We start from the raw sequence: 15,769 nt of genomic DNA on the forward strand, positions 1-15,769 counted from the left end.
GATGTATTCTTAGTGAGGGGGGAAGGTCCAGTGCATAGGTGACAGGATTGATCTGCCATCGAGCCTGGAAGGGTCCTTGGCATCTGTACTCCAGTGTGGCTGAGGGCCGTGGTGAGGCGTAGTGTTGAGTGGAGAGCCAGACTTTATCCCCAACACATAGGGGATTTATTGGCGTTTCCGGCCAGCATGTTTTTTATATGCGGCCGTAGCCTTTTCCAGGTGCTGGGAAAGTTCGGTCTGGGTCTTCTGGTGGTACTGACGCATTCGTTGGCAGAGGGGATGAGGGAAGTGCCCAGGGTGCATGGGTGATCACGGGATGGAAACCATAGGTGGTGAAGAAGGGGCTGACCTGTGGATGCGTGTCTGGCATTGTTGTACACGAACTCTGCAAGTGGTAGCTTGAGGTACCCAGTCATCTTGACGGTACCTCAAGAAACATCAGAGGTATTGTTCTGTCTGCCCAGCTGCCAAAGCAGGGCAGTGAGGGGTGCCACCCGGCGGGAGAACCCTTCAATGAACCTCCTACAGAAATTGGCAGACCCCAGAAAATGCTGGACCCCCCTTCACATTCTTAGGGGGTTCCCAGTCCAGGATGGCCTAATTTTCCTGGGATCCATTCGAAGCCCTGTAGGGGCTATGATGTAGCCCAGGAACTCGGTTGCATCTTGGTGGAATGCACACTTTTCCAGCTTGGTGTAGAGACTGTGCAGCTGAAGCTGGAGGAGGACAGCACGGACATGCTGGATGTGTTGCTCCATAGAGCCAGAAAATAGCAGGATGTTGTTGAGGCAGGCAATGACGAAACGGTCCAACATATCGCGTGGGACATCGTTGATGAAGTGCTAGAAGGTCGCAGAGGCATTAGTCAACCCGAACGGCATTACTTGGTACTCGAAGTGTCCATCTCGGGTGCAGAGTGCAGTTTTATTTTATTTTATTTATTTTATTTTATTATTTATATCCTGCCTTTTTCCTACAAAGGGCTCAAGGCAGCTTACATCTCCTCCTCCATCTTATCCCCACAACAACAACCCTGTGAGGTAGGTTGGGCTGAGAGTCTGTGACTGGCCCAGAGTCACCCAGTTGGCTCCCTGGCTGAGCGGGGACTAGAACCCAGATCGTCTGAGTCCCAGTCCCAGGCTCTTAACCACGACGCCACACTGGCTCTTTTCCATTCGTCACCCTCCTGTATGCGGACCAGATTATATGCCACCCCCAGGTCTAGTTTAGTGAAGATGTGGGCCCCCTGTAACCGCTCACATAGTTCTGGGATGAGTGGTGGGGGTACTGGTTCTTGACAGAGACCTGGTTCAGTCACCGGTAGTCAATACAGGGGTGGAGACTGCCGTCCTTTTTCTTCACGAAAAAGATAGGCACTCCAGCAGGGGACCTGGAGGGCTGAATAAACCCACAGGCCGGATTATCATCTAGTTACTCCTGTGGGGGACCTTGAGCTCAGGGGCTGAGAGAGCATACATTCACTCCCGGCTGTAGATCTATGGGGCAATCGTAAGGCTGATGGGGAGGCAGAGTTTCAGCCCCTTTAAACATCCACCAGGTCACGGTAAGGGGCCAGAAGCAAGCTTGGCGGAGATGCTTCCACGACTTCCCCTGAGGGCGCTTGGGGTGTGGTCGCATGACCCGTAGTGGCTGCTAGCTGTGCTCTCATGGCAGCAGTAACCGGATCCCGGAGGCACAGTTCCTGGCAGCGGGGAGACTGGAAACAGGCGGTCCACTGCACCCAGGAAACAGTGGGGTCGTGCAGAGTCAGTCAGGGAATGCCAAGGACCACCGGAAAGTGAGGGGTCTGGATGATATCAAAAGAGATCCATTCCTGCCTCGGTTTCAAGTGCCATGGGGCCTGATGCTAGCAGGGAGCCATCTAGCCCCTTGACAGGAATGGGTCTCTCCTTCTGCCGGGTTGGGATGCGGAAACTTGTGACAAACCCCAGGTCCATGACATTCAAGGAAGCCCCGGAGTCCAGCATAACATCTCCCCGCAGGAACCCGCCTTGGGGTAGAATTAACTGGACAGGGAAGACAAAGTGGGGATGAACGGGCCGGTGTCCCCCTGCAACAGCCAGGGAGGTCCATCTCCCGCTGCTGGACTCTCTGTGGGGCACACATGGGCAAAATGGCCCTTCACCCCACAATACAAGCAGAGCCCCAGGTCCCTGCACCGCTGGTTGCTGCCTCTCGGTTGAAGTGATACCGAGACCCCTCTACCCGCATGGGTTCCGGCAGGGGGTCCACACTGGGAGGAACTGCTTCTCGGAGAGGGCAGGGCATGTCTGAGCGGGTGGCCCCCTGCTCTTTCTCTCTCCACTAGCCGGGCATCAATGCCAATGCAGAATGCAATGAAATCGCCCAGCGCCGCTGGCAGAATGACCCAAGCCACTTCATCTTTGATCGCAGAATTCAGCCCCAAGCAGAAATGAAAACGCTGCACAGCCTCATTCCACTGCGTGTTGGCTGCAAGGCAGCGAAACTTGGCCTCGTAGTTGGCGACAGATCTCTGCCCTTGCCGCAAGGACTGTGGCGCCTGTTCTGCGGTTCGCCCCGGTCAGCATCCCCGCCCGTGTCCGTGAGGGCCCAGATGAACAGGCTCAGATTGCCCAGCATGGGATGGTGGGCTTCCCAGATGGGCGGTGCCCTGGTCAAGGCAGGGCCAGACAGGAGACTCGCCATAAGTGCGACTCGGCTGCGTTCGGTGGGGCAGGCTGCCTCTGGGCATGTCCGGAACAGGAGCCAGCACTGGTTGGCAAACTTCAAAAAGGGTAGTAGAAGGGACACGGGGGATTACAGACCGGTTAGCCTTACGTCCATTGTAGGAAAAACAATGGAAAGGCTCATAATAGAGAGAGATCTAGTGATGCTAGATGGGGAAGGGAGGCTGACAGCCACACAACACGGCTTCCACAAAAACAGGTCCTGCCAGACAAACCTTGCGGAATTATTATTATTATTATTATTATTATTATTATTATTATTATTATTATATTTCTATGCCGCCCCTTGCCGAAACCTCAGGGCGGCTTACAACACGATAAAATACATTGAAATACAATAGCACATAATAAATTACCATTAAATACAAAAATACAAAAAATACATTGATTTACAAATATAAGATTAAAATTATCAGTATAAATTAAGTAAATAAAAATATAGGAGGAGAAAGAGAAGGAAGAAGAAGTTGCCCTGGCCAGATCATATGTTTTAACAATTAAAATGATGTTTAAATAAAAAGGTCTTTACCTGGCGCTGAAAGACCAGTAACGACGGTGCCAGGCGGACCTCTTTGGGGAGTGAATTCCATAGGTTGGGCGCCACCGCAGAGAAAGCCCTCCTCCGAGTACTTACTCTCCTAATTTCTTTCATGGAGGGTTCCCGGAGAAGGGACTCTCCCGCAGATCTCAAAGGGTGGTCGGGCATATACGGACGTAAGCGCTCGTTCAGGTAGCCAGGACCCAAGCCGTTTAGGGCTTTGTAGGTCATAACCAACACCTTGAATTGGGCCCGGGCTTCAATGGGAAGCCAGTGAAGCTGACGGAGGACTGGAGTCATGTGAGCATAACGCCCCATCCCCGTCAGCAACCTGGCAGCTCTATTTTGCACAATTGAAGTGTTCAGACCGTCTTCAGGGGAAGCCCCACGTAAAGCGCGTTACAGAAGTCTAGGCGGGAAGTCACCAGCGCGTGTGTCACCGTCGCCAGGCAGTCGTATTCCAGGTAGGGACGCAGCTGATTAATCAGCCGAAGCTGAAGGAAGGCGTTCCTCGCTACCGCTGTCACCTGAGCTTCCAAAGAAAGCTCCGGGTCGAGGAGTACACCTAAGCTGCGGACCTTATCCCTAAGAGGGAGTGTTGCACCATTCAGGACCAGGTCAAATCCACCCTCTCCGAAACCCGATCCGCCAACCAACAGGACCTCCGTCTTGTCTGGGTTGAGTTTCAGTTTATTGGCCCTCATCCATTCCCTTACCTCGGCCAAGCACCGGTTCAGCACAGCCACTGCCTCACCTGGATTAGTGGAGAATGAGAGGTAAAGCTGGGTATCATCAGCGTATTGATGATTCCGCAGCCCACACCTCCTGATGACCTCTCCCAGCAATTTCATATAGATGTTAAACAGCAAAGGGGACAAAATGGAGCCCTGTGGTACCCCATGGCATAGCTGCCATGATGTAGAGACATGGTCCCCCAGCACTACCTTCTGGAATCGACCGTCGAGATAGGAGCGGAACCACTGCAAAGCAGTGCCTCCAACCCCCAATCCCGCAAGTCTATCCAGAAGGATACCATGGTCGATGGTATCGAAAGCCGCCGAGAGGTCCAGAAGAACCAACAGGGATGTACTCCCCCTGTCCTTCTCCCTGCACAGGTCATCGTACAGGGCGACCAAGGCAGATTCAGTACTGTACCCGGGTCTGAAGCCGGACTGAAAAGGATCCAGATAATCAGTTTCATCCAAGAGTGCTTGGAGTTGTCCCGCCACCACTCGCTCCAACACCTTGCCCAGAAACGGGATGTTGGCCACAGGTCTATAGTTAGTGGCCATCTCTGGATCCAGTGACGCCTTCTTCAGGACCGGTCGTATTACCGCCTCCTTTAAAGGGGCAGGCACTCGACCCTCCCTCAGAGAAGCGTTAACCACTTCCAAGATCCAGGTCCCAATCCCGTGCTTGGAGTTATTTATTAACCAAGACGGGCAAGGATCCAATAGGCAAGTGGTGGGACGTACTCGTCCAAGCACCTTGTCCACATCATCGGGCCGCAATATTGAAATTCCTCCAATAATGTTGGACCAGACGGTAGCATTGGTGACTCCTCAGAGACCTCCGAGGCATTAGTGGAGTCCAGCTCGTGATGAATCTGAGCGATTTTCTCCCTGAAATGCCTGGCAAAGTCGTCACAGCGGGCCTTTGAGGGTGGCATCGGATCTTCCTTAGGACCCGGGCGAACCAGGCCTTGCACCACTCGAAAAAGCTCCGCTGGACGGCATTGTGAGGAGGCAATGGAAGCGGAAAAAAACTTCTTTTTTGCCGCCTTCACCGCCACAGCATAGGCCTGATAGTGGGCTCTCAAGTGTGTTCGGTCAGATTCATTCCGTGATTTCCTCCACCTATGCTCTAGCCGTCTCCCAAGCTGCTTCATCGCTCGCAATTCAGGTGTATACCAAGGGGAAGAGCGGGCTCTGCCTGGTGGGAGAGGACGCTTAGGAGTGATCATGTCCACAGCCCTGGTCATCTCTCCGTTCCACAGTTCGACCAGAGCCTCGACAGGAGCACCAGTCTTGTCAGCCGGAAACTCCCCCAGGGCCTTCAGGAATCCATCCAGATCCATCCGGCTCCGGGGGTGGGCCCATACAATCGGGTCCACACTCTTATAGAGGGAGAGGCCGCTCTCGAGCACAAACCTCACCAGGAGGTGATCTGACCATGACAGGGGAGTCAAACATAAGTTCCTCACCCTCAGGTCATCCTCTTCCTGCCCCGTCGTGAATACCAGGTCCAGAGTGTGTCCACGTTCATGGGTCGGGCCGATGACGTGTTGAGACAGCCCCATGGCCATCATGGAGGCCATGAAGTCCTGAGCCGCCCCAGTCAGTCCAGACTCGGCATGGAGATTGAAGTCCCCCAGAACCAACATCCTGGGGGTCCTCAACACCAGGTCCGAGACGGTCTCTGTCAGCTCAGATAGAGAGACTGCTGGGCAGAAAGGTGCACGGTACACCAATAGAATCCCCAATCTGTCTCATTCGCCCAACACCAAGTAGAGGCACTCCAGCCCTGGCCTCAAAGGGACCGGAAGACCCGTGAGAGAGATGGAGGCTCTGTAAACCAACGCGACTCCCCCTCCCCTCCCTTCTGGGCGTGAACAGTGTTGAGCCAGATACCCGGGCGGGCACAATTGGGAGAGGGCAACATCCCCTCCCTCTCCTGCCCAGGTCTCCGTTATGCAAGCCAGGTCGGCCCCCTCATCCACAATCAAGTCATGGATGAGGGAAGATTTATTATTGACCGACCTGGCATTGAGCAGCAGTACCGTCAGACCCAACGGGTGGTTGACAAGGCTACCTGGCGCCTGCGCTGGCCGGTGGAGCTGGCTGCCGTCGACGGCGTGGCCGCGTGCATCTGGCCGCATTCGCTTGCCCGGGAGCGGCGTGCTGCTGGAGGTGGGAGGATGACAAGGTTTCACGATGGCTGGATGGAGGGGCTGCAGTGGATGTGGTTTACCTGGATTTCAGCAAGGCCTTTGACAAAGTGCCCCATGATATCCTGGTGGAGAAACTGAGGAGTTTTGGAATACACCAAAGCACTGTCCGGTGGATTAGGGCATGGTTGAATGACCGAAAGCAGAAGGTAACCATTAGTGGGGAATCATCGGGATGGCTGCCAGTGGCAAGCGGGGTCCCCCAGGGCTCTGTCCTGGGGCTGATCCTGTTTAATCTTTTCATTAACAACATGGACGAAGGGGTGAACAGTCTGCTGATCAAATTCACAGACGACACTAAAATTGGAGCAGTGGCCACAACTGAGGAGCAGCTACTCCAGATCCAAAAGGATCTGGACAGACTATGGAAGTGGGCAGGAGACAACAGGATGGCGTTCAGTGTGGATAAGTGCTTGGTCTTGCACTTGGGGCACAGGAATGGGTGTCATAAGTACAGGTTAGGGGACAAGTGGCTGGAGAGCAGCACTTGTGAAAGGGACCTCAGGGTGCTGGTTGACTGCAGGCTGAACATGAGTCAGCCGTGTGATGCGGTGGTCAAGAGGGCGAACACCACCCTTGGTTGCATAGCCAGAAGCGTGGCTTCTAGATCGAGAGAGGTATTACTACCACTCTATATGACTCTGGTGTGTCCGCAACTGGAGTATTGTGTTCAGTTTTGGGCCCCTCATTACAGGAAGGATATAGCCAGGTTGGAGTCAGTGCAGCGAAGGGCCACAAGGTTGGTGGCCGGTTTGCAGGGGATGGGGTATGAGGCGAGACTGAGGGAACTGGATCTCTTCAGCCTGGAGAAGAGAAGACTCAGAGGGGATATGTTGGCGACATACAGGTATGTGAGGGGGTGTCACATGGAGGTGGGTAGAGACAGAAATATAGAAACAGAGCGAGTCAGAAGGGGCCTCCTGGGCCATCTAGTCTGACCCCCGGCTCCAGCCGGCTCCACTCACAACATGCCCACCATGTGCACGTCCAGCCTGTCCTTGAACACCCACATCGATGGGGCCTCAACAACCTCTCGTGGAAGCCCATTCCACACCCTCGGGGTTCTAACTTCCAGGAAGTGCTTCCTGCATCAAAATGGAACCTGGGTTCCCTGAGCTTTGCTCCGTTGGGGCGCGTCCCGCCTTCCTCTGCAGGGGAGAACAGGTCTAGTGCGCCCACAACTGGAGTATTGTGCTCAGCTCACCAAAGCACCCAGCCAGAGTAAAAGTGGGGGCTCATGAAAGCGGCGGGGAAGCAGGGAGGGGCCCTGGGAACGCGGGAGAGGCAGTGGCAAGGATGCAAGAGCTGCCTGGTGCCCCGTCGCAGACGCTGGACTCCTCATTCCTCAGTCGCCGAGCACAGCCTCCTCCCAGTGGCGTCTCCACAGCGGGCCAGGAAGAGCTCCTGCAGCAAAGTTAGAGTCCGGTCGAAGGCAGGGACCCTCAGAGCTGTTGGGGGCAGGACAGCCCCTTCTCCCCCAAGATGGGTGATGCCAGGCTGCCGGTCTGGGACCCCCTCTCTCCCCTGCCTCCAAGCAATTCATGCCTTTCAAGATCAGGGCGAGGAGAGGGTGGGGGTTAGGGATGTCCTTGGCCCAAACTCCTCTTCGCGATAAACCTGCTGCATGAAATACCTGCTCCCCCCTGGTGCTGGGGCATCCCTCAGTGCTGTCAACAGCAATTCAAGTAGAGCACATCCAGCCCCCCCTGCCCCCCAGGAAATGGTGCTCAGAGAGGGCGGGCTGCAGCGGCGCGCAAGGCGCTTCCAGGAACTGAGGCTCACTTCGAGAGGAACGTGGCTAACCGAGAAGCCATGAGGAGCCTCGGCACACACTGCCTCTTGCTCATCGCTTGTCTTCTAGCCGGTAAGTCTTGCTCGCACCTCTTTCTCAGAGGAAGTTTCGAAGAGAACTACGGCGTGACGACTGGGCGGGGGGCTCCTGGGGGCCATAAGTGCCTTCTCCTGAGGCACAGCCTCAGCACCAGTTGCCCAGTCTGCCTCGGCACCAGTTGCCCAGTCTGTGGTCTGACTAACATTCGGAGTGGTCTGTTTATGACCGCTTTGCCCCTGAGCATGAGGCAGTGCCATTGTTTTGACAGGAAGTGTGCGAGATAAAGAATGCGAGGCAAATTTTCAAACAAACCTCTTAAAAAGTGCGACAAAATCATCTGCGAGAAGAATATTAATGGCTGTTCTCTAGGGGCAGCGAGGAGAAGGAAGGAAGCTGGTTGGCGGCGGCACCTATAACTGCAAGTGTCCGAGGCCCTGCCCTGCCAGGCGCGTACGGGCTGCGGGTCAGACTGTGGTGCCGGGGGACTTGGGGGCCTGCAGTTCCGCATAATGGGCACCAGAAAGCAAACTGGAAGCCCCTCGGCTTTGCTTCGGTCTCCCACGTCCCATCCTCTTAAGAGTAACGCCTGCTTGCCTCGGGCCAAACCCTCTTCAAGCTCCAAGGATCTGGCAGCAGCGGTGGCGAACGGGAGAGACCCTAGTGCTGGTGCCGCCTCTCCTGGCTGGTAAACCTGACCCTGGATTTTTGAAATGCTCTGGCTGATCAGTTTTGTCTAGCTGCAAAAACATGTTGGTCAATATGTGGTCTTCCTAATGATACTCACATCTAGTTAGACCATTTGAAGAAACCCGGAGAAGTTGCTCTTTCTTGTTTGAGCCCCTCCCAGGGAAGGGGTCCATCCAAGGAAGGGCTCAGGGCAGGCAGAATCCTGATGCCCCACAACCTGCTGGAGGTGTCTCCAGTCCCCTCCCGTCTGAGTGCTGAGAGCAAGACGGAGGCCCGTTTCTGAGGTCTTTGGCCCGGTCACAAGAAAAAAGCGAAGGGACCCGAATGACACAATCCTCCAGGGAAGGTCCAGCTGTGCCGGGCTAATTTGGCAGTTTCTCCCATAAACGGGCATCACCCTCCAGGAACTGTAAAATCAGAACCAACAAGCGTTTGGCATTCTCTTCTCAAATGGACGTTATAGATCCTGATTTATTGCACCCTGAGACATTTTATAGGCTCTCCCTCCCTCACACACTCTGTCTATTCCCGTGTTAAGAAAGAGGGTTGATGAGGGGAAGGGGAGGCCCGATTTGGCTGCTTGGTTCAGGGCAGGTGTTCATGTAGCCACGGAAGGTTAGGTTTGGAAGCTCAGGTGACAGCGGTGGCAAGGAGCGCCTTCCTTCAGCTCCGGCTGATTAATCAGCTGCGCCCCTACCTGGAGTTCGACTGCCTGGCGACGGTGACACACGCGCTGGAGACTTCCCGCTTAGACTTCTGTAATGCGCTTTACGTGGGGCTTCCCCTGAAGACGGTCCGAACACTTCAATTGGTGCAAAATAGAGCTGCCAGGTTGCTGACGGGAACGGGGCGTTATGCTCACATGACTCCAGTTCTCCGTCAGCTTCACTGGCTTCCCATTGAAGCCCGGGCCCAATTCAAGGTGTTGATTATGACCTATAAAGCCCTAAACGGCTTGGGTCCTGGCTACCTGAACAAGCGCTTACGTCCGTATATGCCCGACCGCCCTTTGAGATCTGCGGGAACCCTCCATGAAAGAAATTAGGAGAGTAAGTACTCGGAGGAGGGCTTTCTCTGCGGTGGCGCCCAACCTATGGAATTCACTCCCCAAAGAGGTCCGCCTGGCACCGTCGTTACTGGTTTTTCGGCGCCAGGTAAAGACCTTTTTATTTAAACATCATTTTAATTGTTAAAATATACGTTCTGGCCAGGGCAACTTCTTCTTCTTCTTCCTTCTCTTTTCTCCTCCTATATTATTTATTTACTTATTTTATACTGATAATTTTAATTTTATATTATTATGTTTGTAACTCAATGTATTTTTTGTATTTAATGGTAATTTATTATGTTCTATTGTATTTCAATGTATTTTATTGTGTTGTAAGCCGCCCCGAGGCTTCGGCAAGGGGCGGCATAGAAATGTTATAATAATAATAATAACAACAACAACAACAACAGCAACAACAGCAACAACAGGTGGTCTCGGTGGCCCAAGAAGCAGTCAGACCCTGAGCAGCCTCCAGTTCACGGAGACGGGGCAGAGTGCAGGCGGTGTGGCTGCCCAAAATTTGACCCCACTGATAGGGTCTTTGGGGAGTCCCTTGGATGAAAGACTGAGCAATTCACTTGCCCCATCAGCAGGCCAGCAGCTTTTACGGACAGGCTGGGAAGTTTAAGGCTAGAACACCCAGTGCCAGATTTACCTCCCAACGGACCGATGGTCCAGTGGCTCACAAAGATAATGACTGTGTCACCTGTATGTCAATATTATTCTAGAGAAGCTTCTTTGTTCTGTGTGATGCCAATCATGCTAAATCTCGGGTTGCTCTTTTTTCCATGGCCTCATTCAGAATTGTGAAAAACTTATAGCGGATAATGTAGGCGACTGTTTTGGGGAGAGCTGGATGAAGTGGCCTAACTTTGTGCTTTGATCTTTACAGTAAAGTTATTTACTTGAAAACTGTAACTTCAATAATTCTTAAATATAATTATCTCATGGCCTTTATGGCCCACCTTTTTCCTCTTGTGTGGAATCCATAAATAATATGGATTATATGATCAATTACCCCCAACCATAAATAATTTAAATTTTATTAATGTACTTTATTTTTATATACTGCCCCATTCCCATAGGCTCTAGGTGATTTACAAGAAATTATAATCAGCAATGATTGAAATTTGACTAAAGACAAATTAGAACAAAATATAAATAACATGCAGCAAAAATATTCTAGTTTTTAGATTCTGCTTCATGTTGCATTTGTCTGGGTTTGTTTTAGAGAGTTTGTATGTAACTAGTTTGTGGCCCAAGCAAGAATCAACACAATAGCAGCTCCCAGCATCCCTGGCCCTTGGCCCCGCTGACCTGGGCTTGTGTGAAGTCCAGAAGTCCGGCGGGCTTGGGGCAGCAGCCCTGGGAGCTGCAGTGGAGCCCGTGGGGGATGGAGAGGAGGAAGGGGTGTGCTGGCCACGTTTCGGTCCCACAGGAGCCTCGGTGGTTCACTGGATGCTGTTTCCAACTGCATTTGCACCAGCCAAATGCAGTTTTGCGTGGCTTGACTTTGGAATGGCAAGGATGCCATCCTGGGATTGCATAGTCCCTCCTCGGACCTACACACTTCCTGAGTTGAAAACTTAGCCATAAAGCGATAGCTGGAATCCCTAACAGGGCAAAACTTCCATTTGGACCAACCCAAACACCACAGATGTGTGCAAGCTTTCGAGTTCTCCAGAGCTCTCCATTCAGCTACGTAGCAGAAAAAAGGTGCAAAGTCCAGACATTTGACCAGGGTGCAAATCAGAGGGAGGTGCTTTAAAAGGGAAATGCGTGAGCCAGGTGCGCTAGTCGGTGTGGCAGATGGGGCCCGCACTCGACTGTGTGCCCCGCTTCACTGCCGATGACGTTTTTACCTGGAGTGCCCCCTCACACTCACCTCCAGCTTTGCTCGTCGGAGGGGCGCTTTGGTTCCTTGCCGTGCTGCTTGTGCCGCTCGGGACCCCGGCAGGCGGTTGCAGCCTCTCTCCGCACCTCGGAGGCAGAGAACTGCCCTCACTTCCGCTTCCCCGAAGGCCACCGGGCACCTGCCACGAGTGTGTCGTGGGGCTGGTTTCCCTTCCAAGCCCCCCTTCTCTTGTCCCCCGCTGGGCAGCCCTGCGTCCCCTCGTGGCCGACCCCTCATCCCTTCCACAGCTTTGGTCCTGAGGTGGGGGGCGGCCACTCCTCCCTGGGCTCTGCTCATCAGACGACGCGCAGCAGATGAAACGCTTTCGCAGGAGACACGGGATTGCTGACGGCACCAGCACACACGGGGACTGCGTACCAACACTGGGCTACACTGCAGGGCTGGCATAGGCACCCCTCTGCCTCCGTAAAACGAGAACCATGGGGATAAAAGCACTAGGCCGCTTAGCAGGGCTCTCTCCACCGCAGCCCACACTGGTATTGGTGATATAGGTGATCCACAGACATTGTCAGGGTCATTTTTCAATATTTACAAAGTCAGGAAAAACATGATTTGGATCTTACTTCGAAAGATCACAGACTCCTGCTCAGCTTCTCCTTTTGGGGAGGGGCGAGCCACACAGCTGGGCTTCAAGAGGACAGGACGCTTTGCAGCCGCAGGGCAAACTGAGTGAAAGCTTTGCCACAGGAGGGCTGTAAAGCCGGATGCCTGATCCACATGGTAAGGTTTGCTTTGAAGGTATTCATTCACTCAGTCATTTCCATTTCTATGTGGCCCCACAGCCTAAAGGTTCTCTGGGTGACTTACAAAAGCTAAAACAGCATAAAAACAAACATAAAAAACAGTAGAAGAATTGATACTCTGATAAAATAGGTAAAACAATAAAATAATAGATAACATCACATAGTAAAATGTACCCACGCACACCAGTAAGCACAACCCATAAATTATAACGTTTACTTAAATTAAATAATCCATAACAAGATATAAAGTATTAAATCCAAGTAAATTAATCAACCAAGGCCTTCTTTAGATGAAAAAGCTTTCACCCATAACTTGAAAGAAAGAAGAGCAGGCGCCAGGCAGTATCCCTGGGGAGTGGATCCCAGAGTCCCTGCGACTGCTGAGAATGCCCCTTCCCGCGAGGAGCAGGCCTAGTGGCCGGGCGGGAGTCTATGGGGAAGGCGCTGCCTCAGTCCCCTGCTCCCGAGCCGTTTGGGCTGCGCACGGCAACGGTCGGCCTTGGTCACCCAGCGCCAGGGGAAGACACCTGGGGCCTGGCCTGGGAGGACGGGGACCCTGGCGAGGGGGCAGGGTCCCTGCGCAGCACAACAGCCCCCCTGCCTGGCCCTCCAGGCGACGACGCTGGGGAGGCACCGCGCGCCCAGGAGCGTGTGGCTGGGAAGGCGTCCCGCCAGCTCCCAGCGCTGCAGGCCAGGCCCGCACCCTCGTCCACGATTAAATCGTGACTCGTGAGATTTTATCGTGTGCCGACCCAGCGCCGAGCAGCGGCACCGGCTTTCACCCCACTCCCAGTAAACCGTCCCGGGCACACCTCTCCAAAGAGCCACACGAGCCCAGCGCTACATGGGCCTCACGAGTGCTTCCTCTGTCCTTCCACCACAAGGGAAAAGAAAAGGCAAAGGGGGGAAGAAAAGAAGAGGCCGCTAACTCCCCCCACACACAGAGAATCCCCTGCCCCACTGCCCCAACAGCCACCAAATGGGCCCCAAACGGGCAATGCACAGCTAGATAGTCCCGGCTGCAGAGGCCCAGGGGCTGGCTCTCAGCAGCACTGTCCACATAAACCTAACCATTCTTCTGATTGAGCGTGGCCAGCGGGCTCTCCTAGCACATCTTTTTTACCCCTGTCAGTGACAGCAGCCTCCTCCCCCCAGAGAAGACCCCCCCCCTCAAAAAAGAAAGGAAAGGAAAATGGGACTTAGAGGCAGATGTACCTTTTGCAAAAAGTTCCCTCATTAGCTAAAAGGCCTGAGAGGTGGGAGCAGGCACATTTTCCTTCCAGCGCCGGTGCACGGAATACCAGCTGCGCACTTTGCCCTGTACCTTGTGGGGGGCCAGAGCGCCCTCATGTCCCCAGGCTTGGACAGTGTGGAGTGGCTGTCTCCTGAGGCTTCTTTCTTCCCACTTCTTGACCTCACAGAAACCTCCGGGGGAAACATCACGGCAGTCCTGGGAGGCTCTGCAACTTTCCAGGTGGAGACGGCGAAAGAATTTACGCTGATTTCCTGGACTAGGAGCCTTGGAAGAAAAGGAACTGAAATTCTTGCCTATCTGAAACCCAAACCACCGTGTGAGGCCACTATTCTCATCCCAGCGTTTTCCAAGCGAATGAATGTCTCCGCGGACTGCAAGCAGCTGCACATCCACGAGCTCCGTCGAACTGACTCTGGGCTATACACAGCACAAACACAGCTGCAGGGACAGCAAGAACCACTGAGGCAGACCTTCCAGCTGGGGGTTTTCAGTAAGTGCTGCAGCTAGCAGGGGAGGCGGGGGAACCTTCCTCGGGCTCCCCTCCCGCCTCTCCCAGTCCCCATAGGGCCAGCAAGGCCTCCAGAGGGGCGGGCAGGGCAGTGCACCGTTTTCTGGGAGCTTCCGCGGCCTCCACGGGGAGCCTCTGCCCACGGGCCACCACCCCGCTGGCTTGGGCCTGCCAGGAGGGCCACCGCCCGGCACATGCGCGCGGCCCTGGCAGCGGGATCGATGGCGCCCTCTGAGGCGGAGGTGGCTAAAGAGCCCCCCCCCACTCGCTCGTGCGCTGTGGGGCAGGAGGGAAGGAGGCAGAGGCACTGCCAGGGCGCCCCCCCCCCATTCCCTGGCACACCCTCTCCCGGTTGCATTTGCATCTTTCCATGCCACCAGCGAGTCAGGTGCTCCGAGTTTGGAGCTGCGGACTTCCCAGGGTTGGAGCCGAGCCTCGGAACAGCCCTGCGGCTGCCTACATGTGCTGCCCAAGAGAAATCGTGGCAGGTCGGACAAAAAAGCCACGCAATGTCTGGCGTGCTGCCTGGCATACGGCGGGAGCTGCCAGGCGCGTTTGGACAGAAGGTGCATAGCACGGCAGGCATGTCATGAGTGGAGCCGGCTGGAGCCGGGGTCAGACTAGATGGCCGGAAGCCCTTTGGCGAAGCGAGTGGGCGGGGCAGAGACGGAGCAGGAGCTGGAGCCTCTCTGCTCCTGCACTGGGCCCTCCTGTGCAATCGTTCGCTCTCCTGCGCCTTAGTGTGCTCTCTGTATGCTCCCCCCGCCCCCATGCGCAGAGCGTTTGTCGGAGGCTGACTTGCTTCTCCGCTGCGAGGGACACGAGAACAGCACTTGGCTGCTGAGCTGCTCCACGCAGGAGCGGGACGAAGGTGTGGAATTCAGCTGGGCCCCCACCAGCAGCAGTGTTCCCGCCCCTGGGAATCCCCTCCTCATCCGGCACGGGCCACAGGACCCCGATCTGAACGTCACCTGCACCGCACGGAACCCGCTCGGCCCCGCATCCAGGACAGCATCCCTAGCACAGCTTTGCACCGGTAAGTTTTCCTGTGCTCGAAAGAGGCCGTGGAGGGAAGGCTGCACCCCCGCCTGGCTCGGAAGGGCCCACTCTGCCCCGTTCCGCAGCTGATCAGACCAGCGTTGCCTGGGGGTGCAGCTGGGGGGGCCAGGCCAGGAAAACGGGGGATTGGGAAGGTGGGAGCAGCCATGCAGCCGGGGGCTCCGCTGCAACGTGGCCGTGGAGAGGGCTGAGCATGTGCAGGACGCTGTGGGGGGTAGAAACGTGCACAAAGCATTGGAAGGGGTGTGCGGTGCAGAAATGGAGTGCAACTGAACCTCATTGCTGTTGGCATTTCCAAAAACTATTCTGCGTCTTCACATCAAAGGCAAGGCAAAATAGCTCCGCTGGCCCTCTTATTCAGCCCCCTCTCTGACCAATTTGATTTCCCAAGGCAGTTGCTCACACGTGTAGCACTGAGGACTAGAAACATGCACTGTTAAGGGATTGCTCAAAGTGTGCAGGTGCTGAATTCTTAGCCCACTCACATACTGCACTTGTATGAGGTGGGC

General features: G+C 54.7%; 1 protein-coding gene across 1 annotated transcript in view; it reads left to right on the forward strand.

The window, feature by feature from the left end:
- The first annotated feature begins 1,498 nt into the window (after positions 1–1,498).
- The window catches only part of LOC123032868 (SLAM family member 5-like), a 38,090-nt gene continuing 23,819 nt past the window's right edge, over positions 1,499–15,769 (forward strand). The window contains exons 1-6 of the mRNA XM_044449047.1: positions 1,499–1,509; positions 1,675–1,798; positions 2,330–2,552; positions 7,932–8,078; positions 13,860–14,183; positions 14,980–15,237. Of these exons, the coding sequence (XP_044304982.1) occupies positions 1,499–1,509; positions 1,675–1,798; positions 2,330–2,552; positions 7,932–8,078; positions 13,860–14,183; positions 14,980–15,237 (1,087 nt within the window). The remainder of the gene's footprint in view (positions 1,510–1,674; positions 1,799–2,329; positions 2,553–7,931; positions 8,079–13,859; positions 14,184–14,979; positions 15,238–15,769) is intronic.

Source organism: Varanus komodoensis, unplaced genomic scaffold, assembly GCF_004798865.1.
Source record: "Varanus komodoensis strain SLA01 unplaced genomic scaffold, ASM479886v1 scaffold57, whole genome shotgun sequence".
NCBI lineage: Eukaryota > Metazoa > Chordata > Lepidosauria > Squamata > Varanidae > Varanus > Varanus komodoensis.